This window comes from Plecotus auritus, assembly GCF_963455305.1.
Source record: "Plecotus auritus genome assembly, chromosome: 10".
Classification (NCBI taxonomy): domain Eukaryota; kingdom Metazoa; phylum Chordata; class Mammalia; order Chiroptera; family Vespertilionidae; genus Plecotus; species Plecotus auritus.
This window is the reverse complement of record NC_137785.1, coordinates 27,745,996-27,765,534: the sequence shown is the minus strand read 5'-3', so window position 1 is coordinate 27,765,534 and position 19,539 is coordinate 27,745,996. Positions and strand designations below refer to the sequence as shown.

At 46.2% G+C, this 19,539-nt stretch overlaps 1 protein-coding gene and 1 pseudogene across 4 annotated transcripts in view; one reads left to right on the top strand and one right to left on the bottom strand.

Moving 5' to 3' along the window:
* Positions 1-19,539, bottom strand: part of ACSF3 (acyl-CoA synthetase family member 3) — a 78,069-nt gene that overhangs the window by 25,944 nt on the left and 32,586 nt on the right. For all 3 annotated transcript variants that reach the window (XM_080643846.1, XM_080643844.1, XM_080643845.1), the window contains exon 6: positions 8,707-8,819. In XM_080643846.1, the coding sequence (XP_080499972.1) occupies positions 8,707-8,819 (113 nt within the window). The remainder of the gene's footprint in view (positions 1-8,706; positions 8,820-19,539) is intronic.
* On the top strand, positions 11,898-12,273 carry LOC308235113 (large ribosomal subunit protein eL22-like; annotated as a pseudogene). Its single transcript has one exon. The product of its transcript is annotated as a large ribosomal subunit protein eL22-like (transcript).

The following is a 19,539-nucleotide window of genomic DNA, read 5'->3' as shown; positions in this document are numbered from 1 at the left end:
TAATTATGATGTGTCTTGGTGTGGTCCTCTTTGGATTCCTCTTGTATGGGGTTCTGTGTGCTTCCTGAACTTGTAAGTCTATTTCTTTCACCAGGTAGGGAAAGTTTTCTGTCATTATTTCTTCTAATAGGTTTTCAATATTTTGCTCTTTCTCTTCTTCTGGCACCCCAAAAATTCGGATGTTGGTACGCTTAAAGTTGTCCCAGAGGCTCCTTACACTATCTTCATATTTTTGGATTTTTTCTTTTTGTTTTTCTGGTTGGGTGTTTTTTGTTTCCTCATATTTCAGATCTTTGGTTTGATTCTTGGGGTACGTTGATCTACAGTTGAGTTTCTGTATATTCTTTATTTCAGACAGTGTATGCTTAATTTCTGACTGGTCCTTTTCCATTTTTTTGGCATTCTCATTAAGGTCCTTGAAGGTCTCACTAAGCACCTCGGAGGTCTCATCAAGTTTCTCGGCGGTTTTTAGAAGATTCTTGAGTAACCTTATAAATGTGGTTCTGAACTATGTCATCCATTAGTTTGCTTTCCTCCATTTCTCTCATTTGTGACATGTTTCTTTGTCTCCGCATTTTGCTGCTTCCTTATGTTGATGGAGTGGCTTTGTGTGGTAGGTGACCTATAGGGGCCAGTAGCTCAGCCTCCCCAATCACCTGAGGTGGATGCCTTTGGTACACCCCTTTGTGGGCTAAGTGCAAAGTCTTGGTGTAGTTAAGCCTTGATTGCTGTTGGTACACTGGGAGGAATTGACCTCCAGGCCAATTGGCTGTGAGGACCCGCTGTGTCTATAATGGAAGAACTGCTGCACTGGAGACACGCTTATGGTGCAGGACTTGTTTCAGTGGGGCTTTGGTGCTCACTGAGTCTGCCTCTTGAATGTATCACTTATGGATGTGAGGAGTTGAAATCTGGTGTCTCACACTGACCACTAGGTACACTGGCTTCTGGATCTCCAATGGGGTGCAGGTCAGCTACTGTCTGAGGCCACCCAGCAGGAGCTACAGCAAGAACTACAGTTTTCTCCTCTTTGCTTGGGGTTTGGAGGTTTTGGAGCTGTCTGACCCGGGCTGCAAGTTTGCTAGGTTAAGCTGCGATAGGGCAGGCCATTCATATGCTAAAGCCGCTGCTTGGAGCTTGGGTGGGTTTGTAGATTGTGCAGGGCGGGGTCTCAGGGCGTGACTAGGCTAGGGCGAGGCAAACAGCGATGGCTGCCAGTAAGCCAGCTCTGCGGCTCTCCGACCGTGTCCCCGCGTCCCCGCCCCAGCACAATAAACAATTGTTCCTGCACGCAGCCCTGCAAGCAAGCCTCCCTCACTTTCCGACCCCACAGCAGACAGTCCAGCTTCTCCCCGTAGGAGTTTGGGTCCCCCGCGTCTCCCCAGAAACGAGTTCGGAGTAATTGGGAGCTTATCTCCCTTTGGGTTGAAAACAGCAGTGCTCCCAGTCACCCGTCGCCAGCCCGATTCGCGAGTCTCCGTACCTCAGCTTTTCAGCGCTTGTGCACCCCTCAATGCTGTTTGCTCTTTCCTTCTAGTTGTAGAACTTCCACTCAGCCAGCTTTCCCATGGTTCTGGGTGATAGACATTTTGTCTTTTAGTTGTAGTTTTGAAATTGTTGTGCGAAGCAGCAGTTTAGGTGTTTATCTATGCCGCCATCTTGGATCTCCGATACTCGTGTTTTGATTGCCAACCAGGCCTAGGGACCGCACCCGTGCATGAATTTCGTGCACTGGGCCTCTAGCAGTGTACAACAGCAAACACTGCCTTCAACTAAAATCTATCACTCATATAAAACAACAAGAAAGCCCACTGCATGGGAGAACATATTTGCCAAAAATATCAATGATAAGGGTTTAATCTCCAACATTTACAGGGAACTCATGCAGCTTAACAAAAAGAAGATAAACAACCCAAGCAAAAAATGGGCAACTGACTTAAATAGACAGTTTTCGAAAGAAGACAGAAGGAAGGCCAAGAGACATATGAAAACCTGCTCAAAGTCACTAATCATCAGAGAGATGCAAATCAAAACAACAATGCGGTACCATCTCACACCTGTCAGAATGGCTATTATCAAGTCAACAAATGACAAGTGCTGGCGAGGATGCGGAGAAAAAGGAACCCTTGTGCACTGCTGGTGGGAATGCAGACTGGTGCAGCCACTATGGAGAACAGTATGGAGTTTCCTCAAAAAACTAAAAATGGAGCTCCCATTTGACCCAGTGATCCCACTTCTAGGAATATATCCCAAGAAACTAAAAACACGAATCAGAAAGGATATATGCACCCCTATGTTCATAGCAGCACAATTCACCATAGCTAAGATTTGGAACCAGCTTAAGTGCCCATCAGCAGATGAGTAGATTAAAAAACTGTGGTACATCTACACAATGGAATACTATGCTGCAGTAAAAAAAGAAGTTCTTACCATTTGCAACAACATGGATGGAGATGGAGAGCATTATGCTAAGTGAAATAAGCCAGGCAGAGAAAGATAAATATCACATGATCTCACTCATTTGTGGAATATAATGAACAACATAAACTGATGAACAAAAATAGATCCAGAGACAGAGAAACATCAACCAGAACGTCAAACCTCAGGGAAGGTAGGGGACAGTGGGGGTAAGGGAGAGAGATCAATCAAAGGACTTATATGCATGCATATAAGCCTAATCAATGTACACAGACCACAGGGGGGTGGGGGGCATGAATGGGAGGTGGGGGGTAATGGGGAAATAAGGACACATATGTAATACCTTAATCAATAAAGAAATAATAAAAAAAAAAATCTATCACTCATGTCACCAGGCCATGTACAGAGCCAGAGCCCTGCAGGGGTTTCTGCTGGGATTCCTCAGAACCACTCAGGGTTCACACCCTCACCTGCTAGGATGAGAAGTAGGACTGGGTGGGTGGTCAGTGGGGCCCACTCCCCATGCTCTGGGGACCAGCTGTTCCTGAGGGTATTTCAGGTGCAGGTTGGATGGGCACGCAGCCAGACCCTGGGTGCCTGGCAGTTTCACATGACTTCATGCCACACCTGCTTTCCACACGGCAATAAAAATCTGGGCTGTGTTCACAAGGGACTCCCCGTCTTTGTGCCTACAAGGAACATTGGTTGAGTGGGGGCCTCTCCACTTACTATGACCAGCGCCATGCCTGAGAGCGGCCAACACAAGAATGAACACTTCCTCATCTGAAGCAGCCTGAATCCCACTCTCACGGACTGCAGTGCCTGCCCCAACTCTGACCCATGTTCCACTGGCCTAGTGACCTGCTGGAAGCAGCACTGTACTTTCCTCAATCAGTGGCAGGTGTTGCTGGAAACAGGTGGAACCCGACACTTGCCCGATTCATGATGAGAAGACAGCTCTGTCCCTCTGTGGTGGAGGGCATACTAGAAGAAGGTGCCAGAATCCAGGCAGGTGACAGGTGCAGCTCTTGTCCCTATGGCCCCTCCTTGACTGTGGGCTCCCCTTGTATCCTGATGAAGGGCCGCCCCGTCAAGCATTGCCCACTGCTTGGACCAGAAAGAACTGGCCATCCACATAGGGATGAGCCAATGGGAGGAAGGCGGGACTTCTTGCCTTGTATTTCAGAGCAAAGGGTATTTGGGGACAGGCTCTGGTTGACAGCTGGAAAGAGAGGCACAGGGCTGCTGAGTGCTCTCAGGCAGTCACCTGGCACATCAGGGTGACAAATACGAGATTCTCTCTTTAGGGTCATGCTGCCTCCTACCTGGCCCTTGATAGAGGTGGCAGACTCCACCACAACTCAAGTAGGATGGAACTGTCAGCTGTTTGTCTGAAGTGAGTGCGTCTGTGGGGAAGGCACCATTACCATCATGGGGCAGAGCGTTCCAGGCCCCACTATGGGTCACATGCAGCAGTTGGCGGCACACATAGCGACAGATGGCCGTGACAGGGGAGGGGACTGGAGATGCTGGGGGCGTGGGGAGGAGAGGCAACAGAGCAGTCTGCTGTCCAGAGTGACAGCCTGCATATGGATAAGATATGAGATAATTAATTTTTAAGAAGAAATAAAAGGAAGCAGAACTCATAGCACCTGTCCTGCTCTAGCCATTGCACATCCCACATGGGTCTTTTTGCTTCCTCAGCAAGAGGAGATGATTCTGTGTGGAGGCCTGTGTTACGTACAGCTGTGAAGTCCTTTATCTGCTGATGGACCCCATTGTTGCTGGCTGGTGCTCGGCTCTCATGTAAGCAAGCAATTTCAAAAAATAAAAAAATAAAGAGAGTGTGCGACGTGCAGAGTTTACAGGCGGGAGCCAGCTGGAGGCTGCAGCACATGAAAGATACATGGCAGCAAACAAAGCCATGCGTTAACCCAGCCCAGCAGGGAGGGCGCAGCCAGAGGAAACCTCGAAGATGGAACTACTTCAAATGGTGCCAGAGAACCTCCCAGTGGGGGAGGGCGCCCGCTCTACCAGTGCCTGAAGTCCCACCAAAGTTGCAAGGATCAGGAAGTGCTGGCAGCAGAGCCACAGACCACAGGGACAACTGAGCCCTTGGGGTGCTGGTCAGCCAGGGCAGCCACCCACTCAGGGACATGGAGTCACGATGGTGTCACTGCATAACAACCCGCAGTGAGCCCAGGCTGTATTCTGTGGGGCACCCAGGACAAGTTGCTCTCCTGACCCATATATATCTGCCCCTCAGGCACCACAGCTACTGGGTGATGTGGGCTTGTGAGAACCCCTTGCTCTGGGCCTGTAGGAGTTAACAGGGATCTCCTGTTGTCTGGGAAGTTCTGCATGGCCTGCGGGACACCTACCCCGCACTGCGTTTGCCACGATGGGTGCCATTACTGCTGACACCTCTCTGCTGATCTTGGCAGCAACATGAGGCTTGCTGCCCAGCCCAGAGGGGTCTCCTCATGTGCTAGTTGGATGAAAGGAAGGAGTGGATGGGAGAGGCTGAGGCCACAGCTCCCACAGCAGGCTGGCTCCAGGGAGGTTCTCAGTGATGTCCTCTCTGAACCTCCACGTTCGTTCTATGCTCGCCATCACCACGCGTTACACTTCTGCTCAGTAGGCACCTCTCTCTTTGATAACTGCTACCTATACTGACATCATGCCTATCACTCAGGTGTACGGGCATGCTTCAAGACCTGTCCTCAGGACAAGCCAAGGAAACAGCTGCCCCCAGACTGAACCTGCAATGGAGAAAGATGCTACATGTGACATCATGAGGTCAGTAGGCAAGGGGAACACCACAGTGTGGGAGAGGTTTGATAAGATGCTGGTTCTGTGCCATGGTTGCTGCACTGTGGGTGTTTTGGGTGAAGGGCCATGGCGCACGGCGCAGAAGAATCCTGTGTGTGGAGATAGAACAGTGGGTGTTAATGGTAAGTGATCTGGGTGAGGGGTGTGCAGGTGTTCTTTGTACTGTTATTTTTGCAACTTTTCTATAAATTTATTACCAATTAAAAGTAAAAAAAAACCCCACACCATTTGAAACAAATCACCTCAGCCATCCTAACTTATGAACATTAAAGAGTCAGTCCTTACCAGTCTGGCTGCACTAACTAGGAATTTATAGTGTATCAGACAGGTACTGGAAGGTTTTGCTTGGCAAATCTGTTTCAGACACAGTATCAACAATTTTCAGCTGCAGGTTCACAATCGTGTAGGAACTGAGCAGACTGCAGCCTCCTGCGGCATGAGGCCGCCCTACACCGACAGTCCATGGGTATCGTAGCTTCCTCCTTTTCTTATTAGTAATCATGGTCCCCAACGAGGCCAGTGCTAGTTCCTGTTTCTGCTGCAACATGCCACTGAAATGTACCGAAATGAGTTCCTTCAGGATGGCCTGGGCTCGTCCTGCACGCTGCAGTGCTGATGGGCTGGTACAGGCACAGAAACACAGCTGTGATCTGCTTGGAGCTGAGGCCACATCTCATGGAGTTGGAGGCCCAGATGGAAAGTTCCATGTAGGCAACTGCCTGAGCGCTGCTTCATTCGTACTCTACAATGTCTTGGGGGGCGGAGTGGGGGGGGGGGAAGACTTTTGAGTCTCCACTTTTAAAGGCTAAAGATAGATTGACAAATGTCATCAAACACAAGAGGGACGTGTTTGATGCCCTGTTTCTGGTCTGCGGCCCTTCAAGGTAACAACCTCGAGAGCAAGTGTCCTACTGCACTGGAGGTGGGGTCAGACAAACAGCGCAATGGCGGGTCCACCTTCAAGACAGACACAGGGAGAAAGAGGCAGGTCCTTGCAGGCGGGACTTAACCAGGGGTCCCTCCTGTGGCCCTGGCTATCCCAGAGGTGGCCTTTGCCGAGCACAGCCTCACTGGTCACAAGACTAAACACTAGGTCCAGGACCAAACCCCTGTGTGGGACAACAGGCCCTCTGGTGTGCCTTCCCATGGAGTGGCCCTCAGACTCCGTGTGGCCATCAGGGTGGCTGCAGTCTGGACTGTCTGTCCTCCGATCCCTTCAATGAGTTGAAAATGTTCTAGAACATACCCTCACGAGTGCCAAATCGCCTTATGTTCACATTTAGACAGTTGGGGTGCACCTGTACAGAACTCACCATGCAGGGAGGACCAGACCCAGGTCCCTTATGCCCCCTCCTATCTCCATGGCCCCTCAGAGCCTGAGCCAGTGGTACCCATTCCCCCGGAGCCCCCAACCTGTGGAAAGATTGCTTCCTTCTCCCTGGTTGTCAAGCACTCTGGGCCAGGGCTGCGGCTTTTTCTATTTTAAGCAAGTTTCTGTGTACAACTCTCTGTAGATGGAAACAAAACGGGAGAGGAGCTGTCAGATGGCCAGCTGCTTGCCACCACAGGTGCGAGTTACTTAAATTGTATCGTCATTTAGGAGGGAGATGCTCCCGACCCCACCCTTTCTCTCTGGCAGCATCCCTGCCACTTCCAGTGGAACAGGTGTGCACGGAGGCCGAGCCATCAGGTGATCTGCACCTGGCAGAGGCAGTAGTCATGGATCCTGCTGCTTGTGCCACTAGCACCTGATGGATCCACAAACCCACAGTTCCTCTCTGTTGGGGACCTCCCGATGAGCAGCGTCCCTGGAACCCACAGCCTGGCCTGCATTCTCCGTTGGCCATCCCTGACCTGGCACACAGGCTAAGCATCCATGGGGGAGGCAGTCATCAAATGCAGGGAGGGCTGGTGACCAGGGTATTGCGGGAGTCCACGAGGAGGTGGCGGTATTGGGAGGCAGTGCAGGGCACAGACTGAGAGCCAGAAAAGGACCCCATGGTGTGGGTGTGGCTGACGCCCTGGACCAGCGATGGTCAGGGAGTGACAGCAATGGCTCGGACCCTCAGGGTGGTAGTGGAGGAGCTAGGCTGTGTTTAGATGTATCACATCTGGGAATAGAGGCTGAGAGAGTGAGAACCTAGTGAGGGCCCAGGTAAGAGGTGTTCTTGGTAAACAGAATGCCTACTTTTTGACATCATTCTAAAATTTCCATAAAATTACACTTTAAAGCATCCAAGTTCCACCTATTTGTGCCCACAAAAACATTCAACAACCATCTCCTCAGTCCTCCCATTTCAGATGTGGAAACTGGGGCCCATAGAGCATGGCCTGTACCCAGCTCCTCCTGGCACGTAAGGTGCAGAGCAGGGACTGACCAGCCCAGCAGTGCTCATGAAGAAGGATAAGCTGGAATAAGGACTCACTACTGTCATTTTTTGAAACCCGAGTAACAGAAACCAATCACAGGTGATATCTAGTATGGATATCAGCTATAGAGAAATTCATTTCCTTTCTTCTTCTTTTTTGGTTAATTCTCACCTGAGGATATTTTTCCACTGATTTTTTTTTAGAGAGAGTGGGAGGGAGGGGGAGAGACACACAGAGAGAAACATTGATGTGAGAGAGACACATCAATTGTTTGCCTCATGCACGTGCCCCAACTGGTGCTGGGGATCGAGCCTGCAACCGAGGTAACGTGCCTTAACCGGAATCAAACCTGTGACCCTTCAGTCCAAGGGCCAAAGCTCTATCCACTGAGCCAAACCGGCCATGGTGAACGTCATTTCCTTTTAAATAAAAATTCCACTTGCCACTAATCCTAAACTTTTCTGTGACTCCCCTTCACTTATGACCAACACATTTGTAGCTATTAAAATCTTCACTGAAATAAGACAATGGACAGTTTTCTGTTTCACTCTTGTGAATTTTAGAATCACATACAAACTAAGAGAGCCACTAGTGACTTCAGTAGAAATGGGTAACCTTAATTCAAAGGGTCCTGTGGACCTGCCCAAAGAGCCTTAGCGAGGCTGCTGGCATGGCCACACCTGCCCTGGAAGTGTGTGTTGGCGTCACTCTGAGTGGGCACCAAGGTCCTGCCAGCACAGAATGTTTAACCAGATCCCACCTACAGTAACTTCTGTTTTAGCTTGGGTTGTCCGTAGCCAATACTGTCATGACCCACCTCAAAGTAACACCAGTGCACGGAGCCCAGGGAGAAGCCAGGCAGAGCACTGGAGATCGGGGCACAGCTGGGCCTTGGTTGCCCTCACACTGTCCACAGTGGCACCCTTGGTAAATACCAGCCAGCATCCCCACCATCCAGAAGGGCCATCCCCAAGCAGTGGGGATTCCACCTCCAAAGCACAGAGACCCAAACCTCTGTGACTGGCCTGCTGGGTGGTCATGACCGTGCAACGCCCATGTGCCACCATGGAAAAGAGAGTGGCTCACCCTGGTGTCATTCTCGTTTCCTTCCACGTGGAGGATGTAGGGGCAGCCCTCCTTCTGTGGGTTTTCTGAGACAATTCGCACCTCAACGCCTGGCAGCGGGGTCCCCACAGAACCTGCAAGGAGAGGATAAATATAAGAAGATGGAGTCAGAGGGATTTCAAAGGAGAGGGCTATACACCTGTGGCTCTCAGATCCTGCCTGGTCATCACTCACAGAGGAGAGAAGACCTGGGAGCATGTAGTGGGCGCCCACCCTGCCACAGCAGCAGCCAGTGCTTGCAGTTGCCAACAGTATGCAAGGCGAGGCTCTGAATGCTCCAGAGCAGCGGTCACCAACCGGTGGTCTGTGGACCACTGGTGGTCCGTGAGGTCCGAAAGGTTGGCGACCGCTGCTCCAGAGCATTCAGTTCATCCTAGGAAGGCCTCCTGCACCCAGGCGGGATGCAGGCACGGCTTCTACTTGTACCTGGCTGAGCAGTAAGGGCAATGAAGCACACCTGTCCTGAACAGGTTCCAAGAGGCACCGATGCTGAAAGTTGGGCGGTGAGCAAGGATCCTCATGGCAGTGGGATAATATTACTGGCATTCTGGTTTATTCATTAGGCACCCATGGTTTATTCAGTGTCTTCATCCCACTCAAAGGCCCCAGCATAGTGGGCCAGCTTACAATCAAACTTCAAACCTACAAAGGTAAGGCAGGTGGCTTGAATGTGTCCCACAGCCACTGTAATAAATGACTAAGGCATAACAGAGGTTCCAAGACCAAACTCCCAGCATCTATGCAAATTCACTTCAAGGTTTTAAGGCCTTTATTATAACCGCTGAAATCAATGAGGATTTGTCAGGGGATAAATGTCCCCAGAAGTCAGGTCAGCAAACTCTGCAATTTGTTTCATGTCCCAGATCCAAACTCTTCACAAGGTTGGCTGTATCAGTCTTCTTCTGTAAAACAGCACCGTCCTATCCTCCTTGGCCTGTCTCCTGCACCTGAGGTTCAGGGGCAAGGCCTGGGCCCTATGGCTATGGTGAGCTCTCCATGTTCTGGAGGACTTTTTCCTCAACTCTGGTCAGTACTCTGTGTCAGGTCCCAGCTGGAAACAGACAGACCAGCATCCTCTCCCTGCCCGCCCCCTTTTTTGGTTTCCAAAGATTTTTCAAATTAAAGTGAAATCTATTTAAGATATAATTGATCATTAGAGTGGCAATTCAGTGGCATTTAGCAATCATCATCACCATCTAGTTCCAGATATTTTCATCACCCCAGAAGAAGCCTGTGTCCATCAGCAGTCACTTCCCACCTCTAGCCCTCTACCCCCAGTAACCACTAATCTGCTTTCTGTCTCTGTGAATTTGCCTGCTCTGGAAATCCTATATAATAAAGAGCTAATATGCTAATTAGACCAGACAGCGGAACGACCTTCTGGAACGACCAGTGGGCGGGGGGCTGCGAGGGCCTCTAGTTTCATATAAAAGAAATCGTACGACATGTGCCCTCCTATCTCTTCTTAGTTGTACATATACTTGGAGTCTGTGGTTACACAGGCATTAAGGACATTCAGGACTCAAGAGAGCCTAGAAGCAAGAGCATTTCATCTCCAGTGTAGAGATAAGACATTGGAACCAGAGACAAGGACTAGCTTGTGAATGTGGAGGTGGGTCCAAGCCCAGCCTGCTCTGACATTACAAGCTATGCTTCTCCTGCTGATGTCTCAGCCTGCCCCTGGGCGCAGTCAAGACCAGCTGCCATTCTGCACACTCTAAATTTGGTTTCCAGTTGACCCCAAGGTCATTATCTTTTCTAGATTAAATAATGCCTTTCTTTGTCGATCTCTCGTTTCAGTGACAAGTTTAACTCCCGTCATTTACACTGCTCATCTCTGGACCTCATGGCTTGATGAGGACTGACAGACATACCGGCAGAGTGACCAGAGCAACCAGTAAGGGCCACAGCCCGGACTGCTGGGACACTCACCTGGGCCGGGGGTCCAAGGTCTCCAGATGCTCCCAGTCACTTGGGTTTCATGTCAAACTTCAGTAGGCTGACCTTGGTTTTAGCCCTTAGTGACCAGAGTGTTGGTCATAATTTACGATAAGTGTCTGTGTAAAAGCCACAGAACAAAGGGTTCAAGGGAGAAATTGGGCAGATAATATGCAGAAGACAAAGGCTGTGTGTGAGAGGCAGGCTGAGGCCAAGCAGGAGGACACTCAGGCCACACTGACCCCGTGCCCCCGGCACTGCCACAGGCTGTATGGAGCTGACAATGCTCTTATAATCTGTATCAATAAGATCTTTCTTGCTGCTTGAACAAGCGTGATACAGTGCTGGGCAGGGTGATTAGCCCGAATAAGAAGAAAACATCAGATACTGGAAAATGATTGATTGCCCTCTGAGACTGGTCAGATATGATTTCTTCAATTACCTGCCAGAGATAAAGAGTTCCATAAACACACCTCAAGGAGTCAGGCAGAATGTGGTTATTTCATAAGGAGGCATTTCGTCAACTTAAGTGCAGAATCTGAAGCAGTACCAACCGCCTCACTCAGAAATGAAAGCCTGCTTCTCATCCCCTTCCTTCCGAGGAGCCTGTCTGAGCAGCAGTGTGACGCTGGCTCAGCCTGACTGAGTGCACTCAGACAGTGATGCCTTTTCAATTGTGAGCTGGGAGCTCATCTCCCCAGAGGGAAGGAAGCAGAGGCTTCATATAGGTCCTGAGACCAGAGAGATGTGTGTGGACGACGGAGTCCTCCTGGGTCTGCCCAGGACAGGGGAGGTGTGTGTCACCTCAGCCATGCCCGACCATCTGCAGTAGCTGTTGGGGGCACATGTGGAGAAGGTTAAGGGCTCAGTCCCACAACTGTTAGTGGGTCACTTCAGTGACTTCTAGTCATAAGTGGTGTTACCCACAGCTTCTGTCCAACTTGGCTACAAATCAGAGGTTTCCAAAACCTCCTCCCGAGGTTCAGTAATTTGCTAGAGTGGCTCACAGAACCCTGGAAAACAGTTTGCTTACTAAAATACCAGTTTGTTATAAAGCATACAACCTCTGAATGGCCAGATGGAAGAGATGCCTAGGTATGGAGGAAGGGGCGGCATGAGCTTCCCTGCTTTCCAGGTGCTTCGTATAATAATCCCCAGGTCTATCCATGCTGTCACAAAAGTTAAGAGATCTTCTTTCTGCCTCTGCAGCTGCCATGGCTCCCGTGAAAAAGCTTATGGCGAAGGGGGGCAAAAAAAAGAAGCAGGTTCTGAAGTTTACCCTTGACTGCACCCACCCCATAGAAGATGGAATCATGGACGCTGTCAACTTTGAGCAGTTTCTTCAGGAGAGAATCCAAGTGAATGGAAAAGCTGGGAATCTCGGCGGAGGGGTTGTAAGAAGCAAGAGTAAGATCACTGTAACGTCTGAGGTGCCTTTTTCCAAGAGATATTTGAAATATCTCACCAAAAATATATTTGAAGAATAACCTACATGACTGCTTGTGCGTAGTTGCGAACAGCAAAGAGAGTTACAAATTGCTTTACTTCCAGATAAACCAGGATGAAGAAGAGGAGGAAGATGAGGATTAAAGCTCATTTTTCTGGCAAATTTTGTATGAGTTCTTGAATAAAACTTAGGAACAAAAAAAAAAAAAAAAAAAAAAAAGGAGAGATCTTGCTTTTTATAGCCACACTAGAGGCTCAGTGCACGAAATTTGTGCATGGGTTGGGTCCCTAGGCCTGGCTGGCAATCAAGGCCAATCGGAGCCTACCGGCTGCTGGCTGGGGCCTCCCTTCCCCTGCTGCTGGCCAGGGCCTTCTTTTGTTCCACGCCACCCCCTGGTGGTCAGCACATGTCATAGTGAGCGATCGGTCCCCTGGTTGAACTCCAGCAGGGACAATTTGCATATTAGGCATATATATATATATCGGATTCCATTGAGTAAATGTACCACAGCTTTTAATATCCACTCATCTACTGATTGGATACTTGGGCTGTTTCCAGATCTTAGCTATTGTAAAGAACACTGTTAGGAATGCATAGGAGTGCATTTATTCTTTCTGATAAGTGTGTTTCAGGATTCCTAGAAGTGAGGTGGCTGGGTCAAATGGCAGTTCCATTTTTAATTTTTTGGGGAAATAATCTACTGTTTTCCATAGTGGCTGCACCAGTCTGCATTCCCACCAGCAGTGTACTAGGGTTCCCTTTTCTCTACATACTCAACAGCACTTATTTGTTGATTTGTTGATGGTAGCCATTCTGACGTGTGAGGTGATACCTCATTGTAGTTTTAATTTACATTTCCTGATGATTAGTGATATTGAGCATTTAAAAAAATATATTTTTATTGATTTCAGAGAGGATGGGAGAGGGACAGAGATAGAAACATCACTGATGAGAGAGAATCATTGATCAGCTGCCTCCTGCATGCCCCACATTAGGGATCGAGCCTGCAACCTGGGCATAAGCTCTGACTGTAACCTCCTGGTTTCTAGATCAATGATCAACCACTGAGCCATGCTGGCCGGACATTTTTTCATGTCTATTGTCCTGTTTGAAGAAGTGTCTATTCAGGTCCTCTGCCCATTTTTAATTGGGTTGTCTTCCTGGTGTTGAGTTGTATAAGTTCCTTATACATTTTGGAAATTAATCCCTTATCAGAGATATCACTGGCAAATATATTCCTCTATACCTGGGGTCGGCAAACTGCGGCTTGCGAGCCACATGCGGCTGTTTGGCCCCTTGAGTGTGGCTCTTCCACAAAATACCACGGCTTGGGCGAGTCTATTTTGAAGAAGTGGCGTTAGAAGAAGTTTAAGTTTAAAAAATTTGGCTCTCAAAAGAAATTTCAATCATTGTACTGTTGATATTTGGCTTTGTTGACTATTGAGTTTGCCGACCACTGCTCTATACCATACATTGGATTCCATTTTCTTTTCTGTTGATTTTTTTTTTTTTTTGCTGTGCAGAAGCTTTTTAGTTTGATATAGTCCCATTTGTTTATTTTTCCCTTTGTTTCTCCTGCTCTAGGAGATGTATTGGTGAAAATACTACTATGTGAGATGTCTGAGATTTTACTGCCGATATTTTCTTTTAAGAATTTTATGGTTTTGAGACTTACATTTAAGTCTTTTATCCTTTTTGAGTTTATTATTGTGTATGGTGTAAGTTGATAGTCTAGTTTCATTTTTTTGCATGTACCCGTCCAATTTTCCCAACACCATTTATTGAACAGACTGTCTTTACTCCATTGTATGCTCTTGCCTACTTTGTTAAATATTTATTGACCATAATGGTGTGAGTTGATTTCTGGGGTCTCGGTTCTGTTCCATTGGTCTATATGACTATTCTTGTGCCAATTCCAGGCTGTTTTGATTACAATGGCTTTGTAGTATAGGTTGATATCTGGCATTATGATCCCTCCAACTTTGTTCTTCCTTCTCAAGATTGTTGAGGCTATTCAGGGTCTTTTTGTTCCATATACATTTTTGCAATATTTGTTCTAGATCTGTGAAATATACTGTTGGTATTTTAATAGGGATTGCACTGATTACTTTGGGTAGTATGGACATTTTAATATTATTTCTTCTAATCCATGTGTATGCTTCCACTTGTCTGTAATTTCCTCTATTTCTTTTTTCAATGTCCTATAGTTTTCTGAATACAGGTCTTTTACCTCCTTGGTCAAGTTTACTCTTAGGTATCCCTTTTTTGTTGTTCTTGTTGCAATGGTAAATGGGATTGTTTTTTTAGTTTTTCTTTATGAGAGCTCATTATTGGTGTATAAAAATGCCATTGATTTGTGGATGTTAATTTTGTATCCTGCTACTTTGCCGAATTAATTTATTAAATCTAGCAGTTTTGTGGTGGAGTCTTTATGGTTTTTGATGTACCATATCATGTCATCTGCAAATAATGACAGTTTCACTTCCTCCTTTCCAATTTGGATGCCTTTTATTGTTTTTCTTCTTGTCTGATCTCTATGGCTAGAACTTCCAGTACTATGTTGAAATACTGAAGTAGTGGTGAAAGTGGACATCCCTGTCTTGCTCCTGATCTTAAGGAAAATGCTTTTAGTTTTTTCCCATTGAGTATGACGTTGGCTGTAGGCTTGTCATGAATGGCCTTTATTATGTTGAGGTATGATCATTCTATTCCTACTTTGCTGAGAATCTTTATCATAAATGGGTGCTGGATTTTGTCAAATGCTTTTTCTGTGTCTACTGATATGATGTTTTTTATCCTTCATTTTATGTGATGTATCACGTTTATTGATTTGCAAATATCATACTAGCCTTGCATCTCCGTAATAAATCCCACTTGGTCATGGTGTGTGATCTTTTCAATGTATTGCTGGATCTAATTTGCCAATATTTTGTTGAGAATTTTAGCATCTATGTTCATCAGGGATACTGGCCTGTAATTTTCATTCTTTGTAGTGTCTTTATCTGATTTTGAAATTGGGATAATGCTGGCCTCGTAAAAAGAGCAGTCTTCCCTCCTCTTGAATATTTGGAATAGTTTGAAGAGTAGGTGTTAGTTCTTTGAATGTTTGGTAAAACTCGCCTGTGAAGCCATCTGGCCCAGAACTTTTGTTTGCTAGGAGTTTTGTGAATACTGGTTCAATTTCATCAGTCGTTATTGGCCTATTCAAGTTTTCCGATTCTTCCTGATAAATTTTGGAAGATTGTATGTTTCTAGGAATTTGTCCATTTCACCCAGCTTGTCCAATTTGTTGGCATATAGTGTGCATTTCTGTGATATCACTTTTTCCTCTTTCATTTCTGATTTTATTTATTTGGGTCCTCTCTCTTTGTTTCTGATGAGTCTGACTAAAGGTTCATCGATCTTGTTTATCTTTTCAAAGAACCAGATTTTGGTTTCATTGATCTTATGCATTACTTTTTTAGTCTGTGTCATTTATTTCTGCTCTGATCTTTTTTATTTCCTTCCTTCTCCTTACTCTGGGCTTTTCTTGGTCTCTTTGTAATTCTTTTTATTTTATTTTTTAAAATTTAATAAATCTTTATTGTTCAGATATTAAAATTGTTCCTCCCCCCCCCCATAGCTCCCCTCCACCCGGTTCCCATCCCACCCTCTGCCCCAACCTCCCCCCTGCACTATCCTCATCCTTAGGTGTACGCTTTTTGTCCAGTCTCTTCCCGTACCCCTTTCCCTCCGAGAATTGTCAGTCCACTCCCTTTCTATGCCCCTGATTCTATTATATTCACCAGTTTATTCAGTTCATCAGATTTTTTATTCACTTGATTTTTAGATTCACTTGTTGATAGACATGTATTTGTTGTTCACAACTTTTATCTTTACTTTTTTCTTCTTCCTCTTCTTTAAGAATACCTTTCAGCATTTCATATAATACTGGTTTGGTGGTGATGAACTCCTTTAGCTTTTTCTTATCTGTGAAGCTCTTTATCTGACCTTCCATTCTGAATGATAGCTTTGCTGGGTAGAGTAATCTTGGTTGTAGGTTCTTATACTCATCACTTTGAATATTTCTTGCCACTCCCATCTGGCCTGCATAGTTTCTGTTGAGAAATCAGCTGACAATCGTATGGGTGCTCCCTTGTAGGTAATTAACTGTTTTTCTCTTGCTGCTTTTAATATTCTCTCTTTGTCTTTTGCTCTTGGCATTTTAATTATGATGTGTCTTGGTGTGGTCCCCTTTGGATTCCTTTTGTTTGGGGTTCTCTGTGCTTCCTGGAGTTGTAAGTCTATTTCTTTCACCAGGTGGGGGAAGTTTTCGGTCATTATTTCTTCAAATAGGTTTTCAGTATCTTGCTCTCTCTCTTCTTCTGGCAGCCCCATAATTCGGATGTTGGTACGCTTGAGGTTGTCCCAGAGGTTCCTTACACTATCTTCATATTTTTGGATTCTTTTTTCTTTTTGCTTTTCCGGCTGAGTGTTTTTTGCTTCTTTGTATTTCAAATCTTTGACTTGATTCTTGCGGTCCTCTGGTCTGCTGTTAGGTCTCTGTATAATATTTTTTATTTCAGTTAGTGTATGTTTAATTTCTAGTTGGTCCTTTTTCATATCCTCAAGGGTCTCGCTAAATTCATCGGCTTTTTCTAGAAAATTCTTGAAAAACCTTATAACCGTGGTTTTGAACTCTATATCCAGTCATTTGCTTTCCTCCATTTCTTTCATTTGTGATCTGTTTCTTTGTCTCCGCACTTTCGCTGACTCCCTGAGTTGGTAGAGTAGCTTTGTGTGGTAGGTGTCCTATAGGGCACAGTGGCTCAGCCTCCCCAGTTACCTGAGGTGGACACTCTTGGTGCACCCTTTTATGGACTGTGTACTCAGCCTTGTTGTAGTTAAGTCTTGATTGTTGTTGGTATCACTGGGAGGAATTGACCTCCAGGCAAATTGGCTGTGAGGATCAGCTGTGTCTATGCTGGGAGAACTTCTGTGCTGGAGACACTCTTATGAGACAAGACTTGCAAAAGCCTCTGTGCTCAGCTTGGATGGGGTGGAGTTTCAGGGTGGAGCAGACAGTCTTGGTTTCCTGTCAGCCCTGCCCTGTGAGGCCCCTGGGTCTCAGTGTCCCTCGGTAATCGCTGCAAGCACCTCTGAGAGAAAGCTGCCCTCAAGTTTCGCCCACTGCCAGACAGTCCAGTTTCTCCCCAAATGAGTCGGGGTTCCCAGAAACTTGCCTGGAACTGGAGTTCAGCGCAGTCGGGAGCTTGCATCTCCCTCCCGCTTTAGAAAGCCAGCCGTGCACTCAACCGCCCGTGCATTTAGCAGTCAGTCCTCTCTGTGTGTGCGCACCTCCGGACTTCTGACTTCCGCAGCTCCCGAGTCTCAGTGTGCTTTTTTTTCCCTGACAGTCCAGATTCCCCCAAATGTGTCTGGTTTCCCAGGGTCTCACCCGGGACTGGAGTTCAGTGCAGTCAGGAGCTTCCGTCTCCCTCCTGCTTTAGAAGGCCAGCCGTGCACACAGCCGCCTGTGCATTCAGCAGTCAGTCCTCTCTGCGCACGCACACCTCCATACCTCTGCCTTCCGCAGCTCCCGAGTCTCAGTGTGCTTTCTCTTCCTTACAGTCCAGATTCCCCCAGAATGAGTCTGGTTTCCCAGCATCTCACTCAGGACTGGAGTTCAGTGCAGTCGGGAGCTTCCGTCTCCCTCCCGCTTTAGAAAGCCGGCCGTGCACTCAGCCACCTGTGCACACAGCCGCCCGTCCTCTATGCATGCGAGTCTCTGTACCTCAGCCTTTTGCAGCTCCTCTGAGTCTCAATGTGCTTTCCTCTTTTCTTCTAGATGTAGAATTTCCACTCAGCCAGCTTTCCTGTGGTCTGGATGGTGTCCATTTTGTCTTTTAGTTGTAGTTTTGATATTGTTGTGCGAGGCAGCAGTTTAGGTGTTTACCTATGCCACCATCTTGGTTTCTCCTTTGTAATTCTTCTTCTTTTTTTTTAAATCCTCACCAAGGATATTTTTTCCATTGATTTTTAGAGAGAGTGAAAGGGTGGAAGAAGGAGGAGGGAGAAAGAGAGAGAGAGAAACATTGATGTGAGACACTGGTTGCCTCCCACATGCCTCCTGACGGGGAGACAGGGAGGAAACCTGCAACTGAGGTATGTGCCCTTAACTGGGAATCAAACCTGCAACCCTTTGGTCCATGGGCTGACACTCTAACCACTAAGCAAAACCTGTCAGGGACTCTTCATAATTCTTTTAGTTGTAGAGTTAGATTGTTTTTTTGAGCCCTTTTCTTATTTCTTGAGGTATGCCTGTACTGCTATGAATTTCCCTCTCAGGACTGCTTGAGTCCATAGATTTCGCTGTGTCCCATAGATTTTGAGTTGTTGTGTGTTCATTTTCATTTGTTTCCAAGTTTTTGATTTCTTTCTTGATCTCTTGGTAACTCATTCATTGTTTAATAACATTCTATTTAACCTTCATGTGTTTGAATGTTTCTGAGGTTTTTAAAAATTGTAGTTCATTTCTAGTTTTATGCCACTGTGATCTAAGAAGATGCTTGATATTATTTCAGTCTTCTTGAAAGTTTTAATACTTATTTTGTGTCCTAACATATGGTTCTTTGAGAATGTTCCATGTGTGCTTGAGAAGAATGTATATTCTCAGCTTTATGATTAAATGTTCTGTAAATATTAATTAAGTCCATTTGACCTAGTGTGTCATTTATGGCCTGTTTCCTTGTTGATTTCTTTGTCTGGAGGATCTATTCAGTGATGTCAGTGGGCTCTTCAAGTCCCCTGCTATGACTGCATTGCTGTCAATGTCTCCGTTAAAGTCCATCAAGAGTTGTTTTTTTAAAAATATACTTAGGTGCTCCTATATTGGGTGCATATATGTTTACCAGGGTTATATCCTCTTGTTGGATCAATCCCTTTAGTATTATGTAGTGACCTTCACTGCCTCTTATTATGATCTTTGTTTTGGAGTCTATTTTGTCAGATATAAGTATTGCTTCCCCAGCTTTTTGTTTGTTTGTTACCATTTGCATGGAATATTTTTTCCATCCTTTCACTTTCTGTCTTGTGTGAATCTTTGCTCTGAGGTGGATCTCTTGTAGACAGCATATATATGGATCATGTTTTCTTACCCCTTAAACTTCCTTATGTCTTTTAATTGGAGCACTTAATCCATTTACATTTAAGGTTACTATTAATATGTACTCATTTATTGCCATTTTTTTTTTCTTTCTGCCTATGTTTCTCTCTCTCTCTTGATTTCTTCTTTTTCTTAAAACAGTCCCTTTAACATTTCCTGCAATGTTGGTTTGGCGGAAATGTACTCCTTTAGTCTTTTAAAAATTTTATTATTTTCATTGATTTCAGAGAGGGAGAGAGAGACAGAAACATCAATGATGACAGAG